We start from the raw sequence: 20,810 nt of genomic DNA, 5'->3' as shown, positions 1-20,810 counted from the left end.
GTGGCTCCTGGTAGGAGCTCCAGCTTCCCTAGCCGGATGGTGGTCCCCTGACCCCTGTATCCCACCCTGCAGGTTTCCAGGCCCGGCCGGAGCTCCTCGAGGTGTTCAGCACTGAGTTCCAGATGCGCCTCCTCTGGGGCAGCCAGGGCGCCTGCAGCAGCCAGGCCCACCGCTATGAGAAGTTCGACAAGGTCCTCACTGCCCTCTCCCACAAACTGGAGCCTGCTGTCCGCTCCAGCGAGCTGTGACCCCCACGGACCCTTCCCCTCTGCAGCTGCGGGCAGCAACAGGATCAGAAGGGCACAGACCTTGCCCCAGAGCACCCCAGGGACACTGTGATCAGCCTGAGAATATTCTGGGTTCAACTCCAGGATCTCCTGTGCACCTCCAGGGTCTACGCAGACGCTGGGCTCCGTCCTACCTGCTCCACACTCATCAGGCTTCCCTTCAGGAAGAACTGGAACCCTGTTTCTCCCTCCAGTTTCTGCTTCTCCCCTTCCTGCTGAGGTTGCCCTGGGTTTGAGCCACAGGAGGCTTCTTATACCTCCTCACTCTTCTCCGGGCATCTGTTTCCCCCCTGCCCACAATCCAAGCCTGACACCAAGGCCTCCCTCTGGCTGTAAATACATCTGTCTGTTCTGTAAATATATGTATAGAAACCATGTTCTTTCTTTCATATAATAAACTTTTATGACTCTTTTTTTTTTTTCTGTCTCTCAGGGGGCTTTGGGGTGGACGTGTCTTTTCTCAGGTGAAAGGTGGAAACAATTCATTCAACAAATACTCATTTTGCACTTGAAACATTTCTAGATTGTACCAGGAGCCAGAGTTACAGCCAATACTAAAATCCAATCCCTGTCCTAGAGTCTTAACCACTTGGACCACCAGGGGAGTTCCATAATGGGTTTTCAGTGGTCATTGGTTGATTACTTTGTGAACCGAAACACTCCATGTGCCTATACCTCATGGCAGTATCACCATTCCTCACAGGCCAGAAGGGTAATAAATAGCTAATTCCCACCAGTTGGAGAAATACTGACCTGCACCCATTCCTTCCCCATTCTTTGCCTCCAGAAGCTGCAGCAAAGCTTCCCACAAATGTACAGTCCAGTATCCTAGATGTTTGGGGGTGGAAGGGCTTTATGAAATCTAAGATTCCAGCTTCCCTCAGGAAAACAGAACTGGAGGGAGAAGGGACTTTCCCTGAGTCACAGCAGCAGAATGAGGAAGGCTGGAACTGGGGTATCCTGACCGGAAGTTCTTGCCTTTTCTCAACAGTGGGAACTACTCACTTCTTTTCAAGTTTTGGAATGTGGCCCCAAAAGTTGTGTGTGTGTGTGTGTGTGTGTGTGTGTGTGTGTGTGTGGTGGGTGGAGCAGGAATCTTTGAGGAGGGCCTTGACTCCATGGGCAGAGGAGGAAGGCAGTGTGCATCACCAACCCACACTAGGCTGGAGGCCTGGGGAGCCTGGTCACTGAATTTGAGACATCTGGGACCCTTTGCTTCATGAAACTTTTGACCAAGAGAGGCTGGATAACATAGTGCATTAGATCTTAGGCAGCAGCCAGACTTGGGTTCAGTCACTAGTTGACTGGCCTTGAATAAGGGGCTTAACCTCCTGGGCCCAGATTTCCTCTTCAATAAAATGGGGCCAATAACAGAACTGATCCCTTTGGGCTTCTGTTAAAACACGTAGCACATAGTAGCTGCTAGGTAAGGGACCACCATGTTTTATATGTAACAGATAAATATATATATATATATATTGGCCGTGCCCCAGGGTTATGCAAGATCCTATTTCCCCTACTGGGGATCAAACCTGTGCCCACTGCAGTGGAAGCAGAGTCTTAATCACTGGGCAACCAGGGAAGTGCCATAATGGATTTTCAATAAACATGTATTGATTACTTTGGGAGCGAAAACACTTCATGTGCCTGTACTTCATGCAAATATCACCATGCCTCTGATGAGAGGTACTGTTATCATAAGATATCCAAGGGGCATGCATTTGTGCTAAGTCTCCCAGTTGTGTCCAACTTTTTGCAACCCCATGGACTGTAGCCCGCCAGGCTTCTCCTTCCATGGGGTTCTCCAGGCAAGAATACTGGAGTGGGTTGCCATGATCCTCCTCCAGGGGATCTTCCCGACCCAGGGATCGAACTCGCTTTTCTCACCTCTCCTTCATTGGCAGGCGGGTTCTTTACCACTCGCGCCACCTGGGAAGCCCAAGATATACAAGGCATCGTCTGTTAAGGGCACATAATAGGTGCTCACCAAAAGCTATTAGTGCTCTTTTATCATATAAAAGGGGAAGGGGGGAAGAGCACAGAAAAGGCGCTTTACAAGGTACCGCACAAGTTTTTGCTACAGTTGTTACGTCACCCTTGATAGTCATAATCCGTCATTTATTATTCTTTCGGGGCTGTGATGGTCCCTCAGTTACCGTGGCCATGGAAACGCAGTGCGCAGTCCCGGATTGGACGGTTCGCGGGCTCCTCCTGGAGGCCGCCTTGCAAGCCTACGGGGTACCACGGGGAGGGCTTTGGAGACGGGAGCGAGGGGAGCTGGGAGTTGTAGGCCGCAGGAGGTGGCCGCCGCGGAGCGATGCACGTCGGGAATCGTAGTTCTCGGCAGAGGCGGTTGGCGGCCCCAGACCCAGCTTCGGCCTCACCCGGATGGCGGCTGCGACGCGCAGCTGCCGGCCCTGGGGCTCTCTCCTTGGGATGATCTGGCTGGTCTCGGCCGCGGCCGCCTCCTGGGACCTGAATTCGCTGCGCTGCAACTTCGGCTCCTTCTGCGAATGTGACTTCCGGCCCGACTTGCAGGGTAAGGAGCCCAGACCGGAGAGCCGGGCGGACTAGGGGAGACCTTGGATCCTGGGGTTGTGCCGGGGCCAGACGTGGAGAGTAGACCCAAGGGCAGACCCCCGAGACTTCCAGACGGTCCGGGCTGGAACTGGGCTCGGCGTTGAGGGACCCTGAGAGCCTGGGGCACAGGACTTGGGGCGAGGGTTTAGGGATGCCTGTTTGGAAGTCAGGATGGAGAGATGCCTTTGACAGCAGAGCCCCGGGTGGTGGTCGAGGGTGGGCAGTTTAGACCTCCGCACTGGACTGGCCGGTCAGGGGAGAAGCCTGCCTTGAGGGTGGCCAGGAGTCTGGGTCGACCCTTTTGACAGCTGGCAACCATTTAGGGCTGAGCTGCGATCCAGAGGGCCACCTGGTGGGGGGGCTGCAGAGCTGAGTCAGCCAGAGGCAGAGGGCACCCCCACCCCCGCCCCAACCCCCCCCAAGGGCCTCACTCCCCTTCTGCAGACAGCTTGTAAAGAAACGTCCCAGAATACAGATTCCCAGACATGACTTTCCTCCTGAACCTGTTCCACTGCAGACGTGTGTCCTCAGCTCTGACACTGTTCTTGTGGCCCTAGGTCTGGAGTGTGACCTGGCCCAGCACCTGGCGGGCCAGCACTTGGCCAGGTCACTGGTGGTGAAGGCACTGAAGGCTTTCCTGCAGGATCCAGCCCCCGCCAAGCCACTGGTCCTCTCTCTGCATGGCTGGACTGGCACTGGCAAGTCCTATGTCAGCTCCCTGCTGGCACACTACCTCTTCCGGGATGGCCTCCGTAGCCCCCACGTGCACCACTTTTCCCCAGTCATCCACTTCCCCCACCCCAGCCACATGGAGCGTTACAAGGTAGGCGGGTAGTGTCCTGGCCCACCCTCTGCACCGTAGGGTGACTCCACTAGGGTAGGAGTGAGTCCTGAGCCCAGAGAGGGGAATCCCTTGCTCCAGGCAACACAGCCAGTTACAGCCTTCAGCCCTCAGGACCCATCCTAAACAAAGCTTAGGGTGCTATCACCTGGAAGGGAGTTCTTGATTTAATGCCTGGAGGCCAGTAATGGTACCTGTGTGCCAGGGTTGTTGTGAGGGACGTGGGATTATAGAATCGCAGGTGTTATTTATGAGCACTTACCTTTGCCAGACAACCTGCATTATCTTCTCTCTGTAAAGCCCTTAGAGTAAGGGCTTTTGAGGCTTGGAGTAAGCACTCAGGAAATGTTAGCTCTTTCGACTATTGTTGTTGATTGCAAGGTACTTCCCAGGCTGATCTGTTTCAGCTGTCACAACTCTGTTGTGAAGGTTCAGGGGAGCAGGAAGGTGCCCTCCCCTTTTCTAGAAAGCAAGAGGTGTCAGGGAAGGAGCCCCCTGACAAGGCAGGTGTGAGGCCTGGGTCTGCATCCCTGTTCTCTTGTTGACTTGCTGTGGGAGCTTGGACTACTCTCTGCCCCTCTCTGGGCCACAGTTTCACCATCAGCCTCATTAAGGGATTGGTGCTCTTTGGGAGACCATATCTTCCTGGGAAGATGAATTCTTTTTATTTATTTGGCTGCATCTGTCCTAGCTGCAGCATGCATGAGCTTTGATCTTTGGTGCAGCATGTGAGATCTTTAGTTGTGGCGTGTGGGATCTAGTTCCCTGACCAGGGATCAAACCTGGCCCCCTGTATTGGGAGCACTGAGTCTTAGCCACTGGACCACTAGGGAAGCCCCATTAATTCTTGTTTTGGGAAAGAATCTGGGGTTGGGGAAGCAGCTCCAGGCCCCCTCATACTCTTGCCTCTCTCCCACAGAAGGATCTTAAGAGCTGGGTGCAGGGGAACCTCACTGCCTGCAGCCGCTCCCTCTTTCTCTTCGATGAGATGGACAAGCTGGCCCCAGGCCTGATAGAAGTCCTACAACCTTTCCTGGGCTCCTCCTGGGTTGTCTATGGGACCAACTATCGCAAAGCCATCTTCATCTTCATCAGGTGGGGCCAACTTTGCAGCGGGCATTGGTGCAGGAACACTTGTCAGAGGTCTCAGCTATCCAGTCTTGTCCCATGGCAGAATACTGTTCCCCCCCAGGGCCCATTTGGGTTCTCCCCAAAAGTCCCCCATGCCCTCACTGATGACACCATCATTCAAGGTGTTTGACTCCCCTTTGACATTCTCAAAGCCTGGGTTCAGTCTCTTAATCCTCATTTTTTTGTGGCGCTCCTGCTGGGTTAAGAGTTTTCCCTCTTTTGTGACCAAGAGGACACAAGCCTGGGAAAAACGGGACTAGGAACCAGTCCCACCTCTGAGAATTCTAGCTGTTTCTTCGGGGAAATCACTTCACTTCTCTGAGCTCCCATCTCCTTTTCTGAACAGCAGGGCCAATCTTAATGCCCTACTGTCCTCCTCAAGGCTGAGTGAGGGAAAGTAGGTAAGGGACCTAAAAGTGTCCTATTAATATAAACTGTAAAGTGCATGGCACAGATGGGCAAACTTCCGGGGTCACGGTTATGAATGGCTCAGGAGGGGGGAAGCGGTTCCTGGGGGCGTTTTGAGTGGGTTTGGCTCCTGCTGGCACTGAGCTGGGTCCCGTTAGGAAGCATGTGGGAAGCCAGAGCTGCATCCTGCCCTCATGGTCTGTGTCCCCCGTGGTTTTAGCAACACCGGCGGTGAGCAGATCAATCAGGTGGCGTTAGAGGCGTGGCGCAGCCGACGGGAACGCGAAGAGATCAGCCTGCAGGAGCTGGGACCGGTCATCTCCCAGGCTGTGCTGGACAACCCACACCGTGAGTTCAGCTGAGGACCCCACGCCAGGGGGGCTTCCAGACTGGGGTCTCACTCCCAGATCACACCCAGGGCTGGGCTGGACTCCCTGGGGGTGGGCCAGGCTCTCCCAGGTCAGATGCTCTGCCCACTGACCCAGTACTTTCCAGCCCAGGCTTTGGCGCTCAGGGTTGGTGGACAGCCTCCCCTGAGCCCAGCACCCATGCGGGGCTGGGAGGATTCAGGTCAGCAGCCTTCCTGAACTTTCTTCCCTGTGGGGGTGGGCGGGGGCCTGGCTGACCCCTGTGAAGCACAGCCTCTTCCCATGGCTCTGCCCTGCAGATGGCTTCTGGCGCTCGGGCATCATGGAAGAGCATCTCCTGGACGTCCTGGTGCCCTTCCTGCCACTCCAGCGGCACCACGTGCGGCACTGTGTGCTCAACGAGCTGGCCCAGCTGGGCCTGGAGCCCAGGGATGAGGTGGTCCAGGCCGTGCTGGACAGCACCACCTTCTTCCCCGAGGATGAGCAGCTCTTTTCCTCCAATGGCTGCAAGACGGTGGCTTCCCGAATCACCTTCTTCCTCTGACTCTGCCAGCTGGCATCCCTGTCCTCCTCTACCTGGCCAGGCCATGAAGGAAAGCCCTGGACCCTCTGCCAGAGGGTCCCTGGTCCTGCAGAGTGGGACCCAGAGCATACTGTGAAGATGAGGAGGGCTGTTGGCTGGGCCGTGAGACAGAAGTCCTGGGCAGGCCCTGGCTCTTCATTGGTCTGAGGGCATCTTGGCCTTTGCCTCCTTCCTCAGGGAAATCACTGGTCACCCCAGAATTTCAAGGAGACTTGACCGCAGCCTGAGCCTTCTTAAAATGTGAATTGTAACTCAGGGACAGTGGCTCATGGCTGCGCCCTCCTTCACTCTGTTCCTCTGGCCCTTGCCCCAGTACCATACCACCCCACCCCACACCCCCCTTTGTCCCCATATGGTAAAACCAGGCTGAGACTTCTGTCTCCATGAACAGAGGGACTCAAGTTCACACTGGAGCTGAGCTTTTCAAGTTTTTAATTTTGTACATGAAGAGAACAAATACAAATAAATTTAGTCACAGGACCAGAGAATGTTGGCCCAGGTTCTGATTGCTTCTGAAGGAGGCTACATCGCGGAGCAGAGGGGAGAATCACCCTGCACTGCAGCAAGAAGTGAGGGGCTGAGCATACCTTTCAGAGAGGAGCCTCACTGCCGGGGCTGGGCTTCTGTCTTGGGCCCTGGGCAGTCTGCATGTTGCTGAGACTGGGGTTCAGTCCCCAGGTGACCTCGGTCTTGCTGGAACCTGGGCTTGCGCTCTGGGTCTGGGCCGCCTTGGACTGGCTGCGCCTCTGACTCTGAGCCTGGCCCTTGGTGGCCTCGGTGTTGGAGGGGCTCCAACTTGAGTCATAGGAAGTATTGATCTTGCTGGGGCTTTGGATCATTCTCCAGCTTTGGTCCTGGGTAGCAGCTGCCTTTCTGAGTCTCCAGCTCTGACCACGGGCACCCTTGGACTTTCTGAGCCTCCGCCTTGAGCCCTGGGTGGCTTGGGTCTTGTTGAGCTTTTGCCTTGGGCTCCAGGCAGCCTCTGCCCTGCTGGGCCTCTGGTTTTGAATCTGGGTGACCTCCATCTTGCTGGGCCTCTGGCTGTGGATGAGGGTGGCCTCCATCCTGCTGGGCCTTTGGCTGTGGATGAAGGTGGCCTCAGTCTTGCTGGGCCTCTGACTTTGAATCTGGGCAGTGTCCATCTTGCTGGGCCTCTGGCTGTGGATGAGGGTGGCCTCTATCATGCTGGGCCTCTGGTTTTGAATCTGGGTGACCTCCATCTTGCTGGGCCTCTGGCTGTGAATGAGGGTGGCCTCTGTCTTGCTGGCTCTCTGGCTTTGGATGAGGGTGGCCTCCGTCCTGCTGGGCCTCTGGTGGTGGCCTGGGGTGGACTTGGTTTCTCTGGGGCTGTGGTTCAGGCTCAGGCCTTTCCTGCTGTCCCCTGAGTCTGAGGACGGTGTCCTTAGCAATGAGGAGTCAGAGACTGTCACAACAGTGGTGGAAGTGCTCCTGTATTCCTGACCCGTACTGGATGTCTCTGTCTCCGTGGTGGACCTGGTCCTGACTGGGAAGGATGTGTCCAGAGAAGCTGTCAGGCCGCCTTCCCCAGACAGTCCCAGGAAAGGGAGGCTTCTAGGCCTCACCTTTGCCTATGACCCAAAGGCCTCATGTGGCCAAGGGGGAAGGCCTCCCAGATCTTGCCAAGCCCAGCCCTCTTGGCACCCTGAGGCCTACAGGTGGGTCATGGCCATAAGATAAAGGGGAGAAATGAAGGTCCCCACTGTCCAGCGCTGGCCTCCACTCTGCCAGCCACCTCTCGCCCTGTGTCCCCGTCACCACCAGCACCTGTGGGGACCTGGCCCTCTGCCTGCAGCAGTTCTCTGGACTCCACTCTGCCCACACTTGGCTACCCCATTTCCTCTGAGCCCTAAAAACCCTCCCTGACCCTCCCCCAACGGGGGCTAAATGCACCCGTCGTTCTCAGGACTCCCCTCTGTGGTATGGCTACACTGTCCAGTTCTCTGTGTACCTGTGTACCTTCTTCCCTTCAGGACCAAGAGCTCCCTGGGGCAAGGACTGTGCCATTCATGCAAGGACTGTGCCATTCATGCCTGCACACGGTGTCCTGCACAGGCTCGGCCCTGGGATGCTCAACACATTTGCTGAATGGCAGGAAGGGGACTAGAGCCCCTATGTCCATCCCTCCCCGGACTGCCCGCAGCTGCTTCCGGGACTCAGAGCCGCATTCTCAGGTTTTTCATTTTGTCCCTTCCATTTTGGCATCTGGCAGAACTGAGGGTAAAAGCCCCCTGGACATGCACAGGCTCTGTGGGCTAATTTCAGGGAGAGGCCAAGGGGGCAGAGAGAGGAGGGACAGGGTTGAGCGGGGAATGAAGGTGGAGCAGGCAGCGACGATGAAGTGCCTCGAGTGAGAGCTGGCTGCTCAGGCTGTGAGCTGGGCATCCCCGAGGGTTCCCCTCACTCCCCATCCCTGCACCTGCCACTCCCCCCACCACCCACAGCAAAGCTGGCATGAGCCCTCCTGCTCCATATACACACTGCAGTAAGCAGCAGAGGCCAGATTCACACCCAGACCTGGGAGCCTCTGACCTCTGACCTTTGCCCTCCCTGATGTATTGGCCCATGCAGGGGGACTTACAGCCCAAGGTGGAGCCTAAAGAGGTCTGGCTGATGTAGCTGTCGGTCAAGGATGACTCCTTGCTGGGGGCCAGCTTTAACTTCTCCTAGGATTAGAGACAGGCTGGGCAGTTGGCAGGCTGTGGGAGGCCGCAGCTCTAGAAGGCCAGCCTTCTAGAGGAACTTAGAGTTCCTTGGGGGCTGCAGTTTAGGGCTGGATGGGGACATGGAGCAGTTGACTGGACAGGAGTGTGGGTGACCAGGTTAGACAGGTGTGGCGACACAAGAAAAGCAGTGTCAAGAGGCTGCTTGGTCCTCGTCTCTCTATCTGCAAAATGCAAATTCCAGTGTGGGAAAGGCTTCTGTATGCTGTGAAGTGCTGCGCCCTGCCAAATGGCTAGAGAGGGGTTGAGGAACTTCTCCACACCTTCCCTGCCTCATCCCATTTCATCTCCAGGTGCATCTGGGAGGGAATGCCCATTGTTAAAATTGCCTGGACCAGGAAATGCCTAAGCAGCCTGGTACTCGGCTAAGAGGCACACAGCAGAGCTGGAATCCAGGTGGGAGTGGGCGGGGGGAGAGTCTACGGCCAGGCCCTTGGCAGCTGGTCACACCTGCAGGCTGCAGCGGGGAACATGTGGTAGTGAGATGGAATGGGCAGGGCTCTGGAGCACTAAGCAGGGAGCCCATGATGACTTCAGGGCACACACAGACCCAAGGTCTGTAGCTCTGTATCCTAACATGAGCTGGAAAAATGTAGAGCTCGCCTTTTCCATGTCTGACAAGGGATGCTGGCACTCCAAGGACTTCAGTGGTTAAAGTCTCCCTTGGACATAATTTACTTGCTGTCCATCAGCAGTCCAGTGGATCAATAAAATGGTAGGATAGCCACAGGATGGAACTGTCCACAGGAATGAGAAGGAGCAGTCAACTTGAATGCCTCTTACCAACTTGAAAGCTTAATGAACAGAGCCAGAGGCAAACAGGCATGTGCCGTCCTCTGTTGAGAAGGACCAGTGCATTTGTCGGCAGTGTTAGGAATCAGAACAGCCCTGAGGGAGGAGGGGCCCAGAGCCAGGTGAGAGAGGCTTCTGGAAAACTGGGAATGTGTTCTTTCTTGAGCTGGAGAATGGAGTCATGAGGGGTATTCATTTTGTGAAAATTCATCAAACAGTTCACTGAGGATTCATGTACTTTATGTTCCCCTCAATGAAAAGTTTTTAGAAATGAATTCAAGTGTTAAAATTCTGGGGGCTTCCCTGGTAGTCCAGTGGTTAGGAATCCGCCTGCTTGAGCAGGGGACACAGGTTCAATCCCTGGTCTGGGAAGAGCCCACACACCATGGGGCAACTAAGCCAGTGCACCACAGCTCCTGAGCCTGAGCTCTAGAGCCATGACCTGCAACTACTGAGCCCGTGGGCCTAGAGCCCATGCCCCGCGACAAGAGAAGCCACTGCAATGAGAAGCCTGCTCACTGCAGCAAAGAGAAGCCCACCCTCCCCGCCCACTGAAACTAGAGGTGAAAGGGAAGTTGCTCAGTTGTATCCGACTCTTTGCGACCCCATGGACTGTAGCCCACTAGGCTCCTCCATCCATGGAATTTTCTAGGCATGGGTACTGGAGTGGGTTGCCATTTCCTTCTCCAGGGGATCTTCCTGACCCAAGGATTGAACCCAGATCTCCCGCATTGCGGACAGATGCTTTACAGTCTGAGCCACCAGGGAAGGTGAGTGTGGACAAAGTGTAGGAAGCCTCTCTCTGTAAGGGGCCCCCATTCTCACCTGCACTCCTTCAGGTGTCCCCCTTTACTGGTACCTTCTCCACCTCACAGCAACATGTCCCCAGCCCAGGTCACACAGCTGAGTGGTGGCAGAGCCAGCCTCTAGCCAGCCTGCAGCCCTCAGCCCTGGCTCGGGGTACAGTCCACCTTGCACCTCCAGGAAACCCGGCCCTGGCGTGGGGTGTGCTCACCTTCTCCTTCCCAGAAACCTGCACCTCTTCCTCTGGGCCTTCTGGCTTTGCCTGCGGTAACTGGCGAGGGGCCTCCATCTCCTTGGAGGTCTCCAGTAAAGGCGGCTCCAGCTTCCAAGAGATGATCAGGGCCCGGGCCCTCTGTTCCCGATCCTTGAGCTGCCTGCCAAAGCGAGTTGTCAGAGCACTGGGTAAGCCTCTCTGACTCACCCCACCCTCTCCGGGACTGGATGGTGGCCTGAAGAGGCAAGTATGTGCCTTGAGCCCCAGCCGCCCCCCAACTCTGGGCCTGTGGGTCCTCCTGTAGAAACTTACTCCAGGATGTCCTGAGGGGTGCTGGTGTACAAGCTGTGCTCCACCCGCTCCAGCTGCAACCTAGCCAGGTTCGCCACCTGGCTGCTTAGCACCTCTTCCACTGACATGCCGGGGAAAAGGTTGGTCATCATCGGGAGCAGCTGCCAGGGAGGAAGGTGACCAGAGTCAGGTGTGGGCTAGGACGGGGCAGATGGTGTGGCGCTGCCCTGATTGGCAGAGTCCCTTCTCAGGGCTGAAGAAGAGAAGGGTTTACAAATTCAGCATCAGTTGCTCAGTCGCATCTGACTCTTTGTGACCCCATGGACTGCAACAGTCCGCCAGGCTCCTCCGTCCATGGGATTTTTCCAGGTAAGAATACAGGAGTGTGTTGCCATTTCCTTCTCCAGGGGCTCTTCCCAACCCAGGGATCAAACCTGGGTCTCCTGCATTGCAGGCAGACTCTTTACCATCTGAGTCATCAGGGAAGTCCTTTTATAAATTGTTGTTTCTTTGAGCCTGAACTATTGGGAGATCTTGAGGAAGGAACTATTATGTGAGGGAGTTCTGAGTCTGATCAGGGGTTCTGGAGTCAGCCAGAGGAGGGTGTGACCTCCAAGCTCCATGACCTGGGCCAAGGGAACTGAGTTGTCTAAGCCCTACCCTCTTCCCTCTGTGAATTATGGGGTGACGAGACACCTGTCTCATAGGTGTTAAAGAGGGTTAAACAGGGTGATATAAGCTGAAGTGGTTAGAACAGTGCCTGGCTGTGTGTTACCTGCTCAGTCGTGTCCGACTCTGCAACCCCATGGACTGTAGCCTTCCAGGCTCCTCTATCCATGGAATTCTCCAGGCAAGAATACTGGCATGGGTTGCCATCTCCAAGTGCCTGACACATAGTAAATTCTCTGGCATCATTGTTGTCTTAGTCACTCAGTCATGCCCGACTCTTGTGACCCCATGTACTGTAGCCCATTAGGCTCCTCTGTCCATGGGATTTCCCAGGCAAGAATACTGGAGTGGGTTGCCATTTCCTTCTCCAGGGGATCCTCCGAACCCAGCGACTGAACTTGTGTCTCCTGCATTGGAAGGCAGATTCTTTATCGCTGAGCCACCAGAGAAGGTACAAAGTAAATGCTCTGGCATTAGCAGTGCTTATCACTGCTAGGAATCCAGGTTTCTTTTAGGGACAGGACGTATCTTTAGGTGGTCAGAGGTATTGACTCTGGAGCCCACCCTCCTGGCCCAGCAAGAACACACCTTGGGTTGCTTGGGGTCAAGAAGCAGGACAGTGGCAACATCCTGGCGGGCCCCAAAAATGTTCTGCATGAGCTGCCGGCTCCTGGCGCGGTACAGGTAGTACTGGGGCTTCCGAGGATTGTGCTGGATGGCTATTGAGAAGTGGTTCTCTGCCTTCTGGAACTGCCTGCAGGACACAGTGGGCCACAGGGTGCTCTGAGCTGGGCCACCTGGGGGAAATGGGGGCTTCTGGACCTCACTGGGGAGTTTGGGGAAAACCAGGCTAGTTTCTGCTCCCTGCAACACTCCTCTTGATGGACCCAACACTTAAATGCTAGTGTAAAGTCCCAAAATAAATGGACACTTTTATGATCTCGGAATAGGAAGGGCTTTCTGCATGTCACAAACGCAGCAGCTAAATATGAAAAAAAAAAAAACACCTAATTTGACCACGATTAAATCCCATTATTTAGTAGTAAAAGCACCACAAAAGAAAGCAACAAATAGGGAAGAATATTTTGCCACATAAGGCAGATAATAAGCAAAGTTTCCAGTCTACAAAGAACTCTTATAACCAAAAAAAGTTTTTATTGGGCAATTTAAAAGCAAATGGGAGAACAATTTAGGCAGACCATAATGGCCAATAAACACATGAAAAATGCTGTCCTGCACCCACAATTTAAATATGCAAAGTAAATCCAATGCAAGAGAACCATTTATTTTTTGCCTACAGATTAGCAAAGTTAAAAAATAATGTTAATGCTCTGTGCTAGGGAGGTTTGGGGAAATGACTTTCTTTTAGTGGGGGAAGTTTATATTGGTTCATTGTTTTTTTGGAGAACAATTGGTTATCATCTTTAAAATGTTAAAATTTCACACTCAAAAATTTAACTTCCAGCAATCTAACTACAGAATTACTAGTATGAATGGATGGAAACATATGTCTTGGGTGTCATTACTGCATTATTTATCATAAAAAAAAAAAAAACTGAAAACGGCCCAAATTCATCAGCAGACTATTGTCTAGAAAAATTAACTGTGGTACTTCTGCCGAATAGAATACTTTGCAACCAATAAAAGAGAATTAAGTCATCCTTTGTGTAATGGCCATGGGAAGTAAAAAAGCCTGTCAAATATCAGCTTAGCACGATCTCACTTTTGTAAAATGATAGCAATTGCTAATACATGCGTAGAAATCAATCTGGAGGACTCTTTACCAAACTCACCCAGAAAGGGGATGCGTTGGGAGACAGGTATTAGAAGGAACTTCCATTTTATGAGTCTTATGTTACTGAATACTTACTTTTTTTTTTTAATAAAAAGCGCAATTACCGTAACAATATTCAGAGAAAAAGTGAATGATTTTTAGCGAAAACTTGGAAAATAAAATTGATATTTAGAAGTCTTAACTGGGAGAGCAGAGACATCTTGACCCAGGGAGCCCAAGCAGGCGGCTTCATCCCTAACCTCCCCGGCCCCGCCCATAGCCCAGTCTGCCCCGCCCACGGCCCCGCCCCACCCACCGTCGGCTCACACCTGCTCCGATGCTCGCAGAAACCCAACTTCTCCTGCAACAGGCCCATGCGCAGGTGGGCGCCCTCGTCCTTCGGACTCAGTGCCAGCGCCTGCTGGTAGTCCGCCTCAGCAAAGGTCAGGTTGCCCAGCTGGAAGAAGCAATCTGGAGCGCGGGGACTGAATGGGGATCGCAAAAACCCAGGGCGCAGGAGCCGCGGCCCAGTTGGCTCCACCCCCTAGGAGGCGGGGCCTGCAACTGATGCTACCCTTGGGCGGTTGTCAGCACCTGTAGCGGCTTTTCAATGCAGCTGGGCGCTTCTTTCCAGTTGCCTGATCTGAGCATTTTGAAGGACTGTGTAGCCAGATGGTCTCTCAGACAACGTTTCCCCTCCGTAGTGTGTTCGTGGGACACTGAGACTCCTCTTCGGCCCCTTCTCCCTCCCTCCCTCCCTCGGGGCCCTCGAGCGCCCAGCGCGGGCCTTCGAGAGGCAAGGGGCTCAGGCCGAGCTCCCCGGGAGCCCACTCACCGCCGCGGTTGATGTAGAGGCCTTTCTCCTGCTGCTCGTCCTTGAGGGCCTTGCTGAGCAGGAGCACGCTCTCCTGGTAGGCGCCCTGCAGGTAGCAGCGCACCGCAAAGTCGTTGTAGGCCAGCAGCAGTTGGCGCTGGGCCTGCTGCACCAGCTCCTCCTGGTGCTCGCTCATCATGTCCAGAGCCTTCAGGAAGTCCTCCACTGCCAAGTCAAAATCCTGGAGCCGTCGGTACAAGGTGCCCCTATGGGAGAGGCCTATGAGAGCCAGAGCGCCCGCACCGACTCGGGGTGTCCCAGAGAGTGGATGCAGCTCTGGGTCCCCTGACCGCTGGAGGCGGCAGGGAGGGCCTCCCCGCTCATGCGCTAGGTTTGGCCTGTGCGGCTCCCCGATTGCTACTGAGATAGCCTGATGATTCTACTTTGCTTTACAAATAACTTCTTTCTTTTTGGGAGCAGCGTGCCTGTCAGCCTCTCTGCTAAGGGTTTTTGTACACAGGATGATTGTTTTACCTCCACTGTTTATTGAGAAAACCCAGGGTCAGGGAAGTTAAATGGCCCAGAATGAAGTGTTGAGCCCTTGCTGGGGAGGTAGGGGGCGTAAATTCAAACCTAAGCCTCCTTTACTGGGCTGGGTTGGGCTGAGTCTCCCAGTATAAACTGCTCAGCAGGCCTGGGGGTCCAGGATTCCCAGGTTAACAGGCTGCTGCCTGCCCCTTCTCCAGAGGCAGTAGCAGAAATCACCTCCCATGATTCCTCAGTCCTGATGGAGAGCAGGGAAAGACCCTTAGGGACTAGATGGGGAAACTGAGACCTGGGGAGGGTCAAGGGCTCTCCTGAGATCACATAGCACATCTGAGGCAAGGCAGGGCCTGGGACCCAAGACAGCATTTCCACCCCCCCAGTACCGGAAGACGAAGAAGCTGGGGTCCAGAGGGTTGTTCTCAATGGCACAATTGATGCAATGCAATGCATGTTGCAACTTGCCCTGCACGGCCAGGACCCCAGCATCTTGGCGTGCCTGCTGGGCCTGGCCCACCATCACCCGGAGCAGCACCTTGGCCTGTGGGTGCTTGGGATCCAATAGCAAGGCGCTGTGTAGGTCTTGATAGCAGAGGTTGGGCTGCAGGGGTGCAAGGCAAGGATAGCGTCAGGGCTGCACCTAAGCTGAGCTCCCCCCGTTCACTGGGGGGAGGCAGACCTCTGGGCAGGCCAGCACCATGCCACCCATCTTCAGAGTCCCCCCCGCCCCTCCATTGTTGTTTTGCCTTTTCTGTCTCTTGAAGGAGGAAGGGAGCATTGTGGGAAAATCCTATCCAAGGCCCCATCCCTACTGGCCCCTTTCCAGATGTGACCTCAGGTGAGCCAGGTCTGCCTCAGTGGTTTTTGCTGTAAAATGGGGCTACAGATGCCTCCTCCTTGCAGGACTTCTGCGAGGCTCACTTGAGGTGGGGGGAGGCCATGGTCTCCTGACCATGACTGTCATGTCCTCCCTGTCCTCCCCTGTATACCCTCCCGCACACCTCTGACTTTTAAGCCCAAGACAACTCTAACCAAGAACACATTCAGGCCTGGGCATGAGCAGAAAACATCCCTGGGCAAATACCTTCCACTGGGTGAGCAGGTCAGTCAGTCAGTCAACATTTTAGCAAGTAACCCATGTCCTGTGGGGTAATTGGTTGAGGGCAAGAGAGGCAGTGTAGACACTGGGTGTGAGTGGAAACTGGGAGGGGAAAGATGGCAGAGGTTGGGACAGGGCTTTGGAATAGGTGGACTTGGGTTCAAGCAGAGCAAGTTAGCCAAACCATCTGAACCTGCTTCCTCATCTGTAAGAAGAGGACAGTGGGTTGTGTCTAACCTCAGAGGGTTACTGCCAGCCTTAGAGACAAATGTGAGTAAAGTGCTTAGAATGTGTCTATGCATTGTAGGGAGCAGCTGCAATCCCAACAATCAACAATAATTGTCAATAATTACTAGTCTCCTACCTTTGAAGGAGCCTCTCCCATTGAGTCACCTGTGGGACACAAGAGCCCAGCCCCCGGCAGAGGGAGGCTCTTGGTTCCAGCACCCTGAGGACACCCTGCCCACTCCAGCCCATCATGCTCCTCCTCTTCCTGAGTCCCCCTGCCCCCCACCCCAAGCACCCTAGCCAAACTGGAACAACAGGCCTTGTTCTGGATGCCTCTGTTTTCCTCACTCTCACCTCTCCAGCCCCCCAGTCAGTCTCTGGTCCTGCTTCCAAAGGTCTGAAGAACTTGCCCCCCTCCTTGCCACCATCCTGCCCATCCTCCCCGAGTCCCACTCCTATCCAGATGGATGGTACCCAGGTTTCCAGTCTCCTGAGTTACCCCTCTGCCCCCCCAGCCCACATGCCCCCTGGCAGCCAAAAGGACTTTTCTAATGCCCACTGCCCCCAGGGAGCACCCTTCTGAGGTTCCTGCTGCTCCCCAGGAAGAAGTCAGGGTCCTCCGGGGTTCACGAGATCCTGCCTATCACTCTCTCACCCCTGCAGCCCCTCCTTCTTTGTGACCCCAAGTCTCACATCTAAAGGATGCCTGGCAGTCTCTGATGCTGCTTCACATAATTGGGAAGTCAGTCCTTGTGTAATTATTTGCTGGGGGCTGTTTCCCCTGGCCTGTGAGTTCCATGAGGGCAGGGCAGGCTGAGACTTCTCACCTTGTGGTTTTCAGGGATTGGTGCAGGCCTGGCAGAGAGCCAGGGCTGAATGATGCTGGAACAACTACCTGACCGGGCAGGAATGGTCAGCACTGGTCAGGGTTTGGGAAGGACAGGGCTCCCACCACACTGGGGGCTGTGGCCTCTGGGCTGGTGGATAGCCTAGCCACCTCCTGTAATCTCAGCACCCAAACAGGGAGGAGGCCCACCCATCGGCCCTGCCTGCCCTGCTCTACCTTCTGGAAGAAGTTGTAGAGCCTGGCCCGGAGGATGTAGACATCCGCATTGGTGGTGCCTTGCTTCACCTCCTTGGTGACGAACGAGAGGCATTCACGATGCTTTTTAAGGGCCAGGAGACAGGCCAGGCTGTGGGCAGAGAGCAAAGGTGCTTGGTCTGCCCAGTGAGAGGGGCAGGAAGGAGACGCTGAGGGGGACAAAGGCTAGAAAGCTCTTGACTAGGGTGCTCACCATCGATACCGGAAGCAGACTTTCTCAGGCTGGAGCTCAGAGGCTTGGGAGAAGACGGTCAAGGCATCCAGAAAGGCGCATTGCTCAAAAAGGCACTGGCCCTGGTGACACAGGGATTGTCAGCCCTGCTTGTGAGCCCAGCCCAGCAGCCCCCATGAATTGAGGGATGGCCATCACTGGGGTGGAATGACAAGGGATGGGGACAGAGTCCTTCAGATCAGAGAGAGATTTTAAGAGATAGAGATACAGACAGAGAGAGATACAGAGCTGGGGAGACAGCAAGACACATAAATATGCAGTTGGTGACAGACAGATAGCAATACAGACATAGGAATGGGGAAAAAAGAGAAAACCTGAGAGGTGGATCAGAACAGCAGATCTAATGATAACAGGCTCCTTCCTGGACCAGGGCTCCAGGAGCCAAGCCCTGTATTAAGAATACAGGGGCTGATTCATGTCAATGTATGGCAAAAACCACTACAATATTGTAAAGTAATTAGCCTCCAACTAATAAAAATAAAAAAAAAATAAAAAGAATACAGGGAATTCCTGTATTCTTAGGGATACATATAACTTAGGGAGTTCCCTGGCTGTCCAGGGTAGGACTCAGTGCTTTGACTACAAGGATGTGTGTTGGGGAACTAAGATCCTGCAAACTGCCCAGGTGCAGCAAAAATTTAAAAAAAAAAAAAAAACCTAAATTTATCTCACTGGGACTAGGTAACATTCCCCTTTTAGATGAAGGAACTGAGGCTCAGAGAAGTGAAGTGACCTTTCTAAGTGCACACAGAAAGAACAAGATTGGCCTCAGGACCCCCGCAGACAGTTTAAGCATGTGGTCTGGTTTTAAGAATGTTTCTTTTTTCAGAGTTGAATAATAATAATTATTATTCCTATTATTTTGGCTGCACAGCATGGCAGTGGGATCTTAGTTCCTGACCAGGGATCCAATCCATGCCCCACCCCCCCTGCAGTGGAAATGCAGCGTCCTAACCACTGGACCGTCAGGGAATTTCCAGAATTGAATTATTATTGACATTAAAAACCAAGACATCAAAGTTGTGAACATGGGGGAAAAATCAGGACTTTTTTGGGATTTTATGGATTAATATCATCTTTATTACACATTACAAATGGGGGGCGCTCTTGTCTTTTTAGTGCTGGGAGCCTGTGGACTCTAGGCCTGTGCTGTCCAGTACAATAGCCACCTGCTGCCCATGGCCATACAAATTCAGATAGATTCTAATTAAATATCAGAACAATTAAAAAACTAGTTCTTCAGTCACACTCGCCACATTTCAAGGGCTCAACAGTTCTACGTGGCTAGTGGCCATCAGAATGGACGGTAATCATCATGCCAAGTGATCGTTGTCACTACTGCAGAAAGTTCTATTGGATGTACCCAGCCCTGGTGGTGGATGAACCTGGAAGGAGGGAGAGGCCATGAGAAGGAGTGGCAGAAGGGGACACAGAAGCAGGGATAAGAAGGTCGGCAGGAAGTCAGGGTTGGCCCCGGGAGCAAGGAAAACCCCCCGAGTTGGAGGGAGAGCCAGCAGGCCGGGGTGGGAGGCAGGTGCCTGGTACGGGCCTAGGGCAGCACTGGGCACCTTCAGGTAAAGCACCAGGGCGAGTCGCTCCAGGTAGTCGTTGTTTTCTGGGTGGGAGTAGCAGGCCTTTCGAAGGTTCTGGGCGGCCGAGGAGAAGTCGCAGAGCTGGATATAAGCCTCGGCTCTTAAGGCATAGAATTCTACCTGAAGGAGAGGGGACCCAGACTGCCGTTCCCCTCCCCACAATCCGCCCTGAGGTTTGCCACTCGGCTACCACAGGGACTTGGTGGCCCTGAGAGGTGAGAGTGTAAGCGTGGGACAGCAACTGCCCGTGCCCACCCAAACCTTCCCTCTCACCAGCTGGGGGTCCAGGTGGAGGGCGCGGGAGAAGAAGAGCACGGCCATCTCCCAGTCCTCTTGCTCCAAGCACTGATGAGCTCGATGGTAGCTGTGGAGGGCAGGGGGCACAGGCAGGGGGCAGGGCTGGCCCTGACCTGGGACCGGCCCAGGACATAGAGCTGGGGGGTTGGGAATGCGTTGCAAGGAGGGGGACTCGGGTAGGAAGACAAGAGGGGTAGACAGAGACCCAGGGAGAGCAGGCTGGCCATCCGTGGAGCCCATCCAGCTTTATTTTTGCTGCTGAGGTGCAAGAGCCCCGTTATACAGTTGAGCTTGCTGGAGCTCAGAGAGGGAGAGTAACTCGCCCAAGGCTGCACAGCATGTCAGTGGCTCTGCAGGGAAGGAACCTGGGACCCCTGGGCAAGGGAGACACTCACTATTCCCTGACTTTGAGGGGCACGGTTAACTCCGTAGCCTTTGGTTTTATATCATCAAAGTTCTGGAAGATTTGGCTGGTCCCAAAGATGCGCTGGAGGGTCCCCTTTGGCATGGGAATCACCCATGGCTTTGGGATGTGTTGTGAGGGAGCTTTGTCATGCTCCAGACCATCCTGGAACCAAGCAACAGCAAGCTGGAGCAAGCCTCAAAGACAATCCCCACTCCACTGACACACTCTCCTCGGGTGTTTTACAGGATGGAGGAGGGGGTGGAAAGGGGGCCTGGGAGGAGGCACAGTCTGGGGTCTGGCGGCCCTCCCAGCCCCTTTCCCCTTAACCTCTCTGCAGTCCTGCCTCTCTCTCCTGTGGTCAAGATCTCATGCTCACACTGCTCTCTGCTCTCCTTCTGGTCTCCCTCAGCTTCTACCAGATACCGACACCCAAAACTCTTTTCTGCAGCTCAGGCCCTGCCCCAAGCCAAAGGCCCTGGGGGTCCAGCAACGTCTTGAGAGAAGATCTATGTTCCATTAGTCCCTAAGTCCTGTCTATCCCACTTCCTACAGATCTCTCAGATACCTCCTCTTCTCTCATCTGGGTCACTGCCATCTCTGTCTCTATGCCAGCTCCGGCCACCCCTCCGACCTCCCCACCAGCCGCAGGTCCTAAGACCTCTGTTCTCTGCACAGCAGCTAGGGACTTTACAGAGTCGCACAACTGATCTGGCCTCTCCCGAACGAAAACCTTCCCTGAGAACCTATACGTGGTCTCCTCTCCCCCACCCCTTAGCCTTTGCTTCAGCCTTCTCCCGCACCTCTCCGGAGTCTGTCATGAGGCCCCTTCGGGGAGGACCCCAGGACCTGGACCAGCTTACTCGCGGTCCTCACTTTCCTCTTGGCCCCCTCTTTCCTCTTGGCCCCCTCCTCCCGACGTTGCTAGGCATCATCTCCAGGACGCCCACAGGCTCCGCCCCTTAGCCACGCCCCCGGAATCCCGAGGCGTCCAATCCCTGAAATCCAATTTCAAAC

General features: G+C 54.4%; 3 protein-coding genes across 9 annotated transcripts in view; 2 read left to right on the top strand and 1 right to left on the bottom strand.

The window, feature by feature from the left end:
• The window catches only part of SH2D3C (SH2 domain containing 3C), a 32,905-nt gene extending 32,206 nt beyond the window's left edge, over positions 1–699 (top strand). For all 4 annotated transcript variants that reach the window (XM_020874809.2, XM_020874810.2, XM_020874812.2 and 1 more), the window contains one exon: positions 73–699. In XM_020874809.2, coding sequence (XP_020730468.2) covers positions 73–248 — 176 coding nt within the window. In that variant the 3' untranslated portion in view covers positions 249–699. The remainder of the gene's footprint in view (positions 1–72) is intronic.
• Positions 700–2,549: 1,850 nt separating this feature from the next.
• TOR2A (torsin family 2 member A) lies at positions 2,550–6,686 on the top strand. Of its 2 annotated transcripts, XM_020874920.2 has the most exons (5): positions 2,566–2,826; positions 3,425–3,690; positions 4,628–4,803; positions 5,468–5,595; positions 5,915–6,686. In XM_020874920.2, exons 1-5 carry the CDS (start codon positions 2,676–2,678, stop codon positions 6,157–6,159), a joined length of 966 nt encoding a protein of 321 aa, XP_020730579.1. In that variant the 5' UTR covers positions 2,566–2,675; the 3' UTR covers positions 6,160–6,686. The 2 variants fall into 2 exon arrangements, with proteins under 2 accessions (XP_020730580.2, XP_020730579.1); XM_020874921.2 differs by lacking the exon at positions 5,468–5,595 and having other exon boundaries at positions 2,550–2,826; positions 5,915–6,146.
• Positions 6,614–20,717, bottom strand: TTC16 (tetratricopeptide repeat domain 16). 3 transcript variants are annotated; one of them, XM_020874916.2, is made up of 14 exons: positions 20,597–20,717; positions 19,786–19,958; positions 19,367–19,457; positions 19,070–19,213; positions 17,463–17,563; positions 17,231–17,360; positions 15,227–15,441; positions 14,319–14,563; positions 13,813–13,954; positions 12,298–12,463; positions 11,062–11,201; positions 10,747–10,909; positions 8,798–8,882; positions 6,614–7,702 (listed from the first exon to the last, which is right to left on the bottom strand). In XM_020874916.2, the coding sequence occupies exons 1-14, from the start codon at positions 20,612–20,614 to the stop codon at positions 6,789–6,791; spliced, it is 2,727 nt and encodes a 908-aa protein (XP_020730575.2). In that variant the 5' UTR covers positions 20,615–20,717; the 3' UTR covers positions 6,614–6,788. The 3 variants fall into 3 exon arrangements, with proteins under 3 accessions (XP_020730575.2, XP_020730576.2, XP_020730578.2); XM_020874917.2 differs by lacking the exon at positions 19,786–19,958 and having other exon boundaries at positions 19,070–19,209; XM_020874919.2 differs by lacking the exon at positions 19,786–19,958 and having other exon boundaries at positions 20,597–20,701.
• Positions 20,718–20,810: the final 93 nt, after the last annotated feature.

Source organism: Odocoileus virginianus, chromosome 2, assembly GCF_023699985.2.
Source record: "Odocoileus virginianus isolate 20LAN1187 ecotype Illinois chromosome 2, Ovbor_1.2, whole genome shotgun sequence".
NCBI classification, from domain to species: Eukaryota; Metazoa; Chordata; class Mammalia; order Artiodactyla; family Cervidae; genus Odocoileus; species Odocoileus virginianus.
Note: the sequence above shows the minus strand (reverse complement) of the source record. Positions and strands in the feature narration are given on the sequence as shown.

Excerpts from the sequence above, each read along its gene's own strand:
- TOR2A (XM_020874920.2), top strand. The coding sequence starts at position 2,676 with ATGGCGGCTGCGACGCGCAGCTGCCGGCCCTGGGGCTCTCTCCTTGGG. Across the intron at positions 2,827-3,424 it reads CTTCCGGCCCGACTTGCAGG|GTCTGGAGTGTGACCTGGCC; the intron begins GTAAGGAGCCCA and ends TTGTGGCCCTAG. Across the intron at positions 3,691-4,627 it reads GCCACATGGAGCGTTACAAG|AAGGATCTTAAGAGCTGGGT; the intron begins GTAGGCGGGTAG and ends TCTCTCCCACAG.
- TTC16 (XM_020874916.2), bottom strand. Across the intron at positions 19,458-19,785 it reads CCCCTCAAAGTCAGGGAATA|CTACCATCGAGCTCATCAGT; the intron begins GTGAGTGTCTCC and ends TGCCCTCCACAG. Across the intron at positions 13,955-14,318 it reads CCTCTACATCAACCGCGGCG|ATTGCTTCTTCCAGCTGGGC; the intron begins GTGAGTGGGCTC and ends CCCGCGCTCCAG.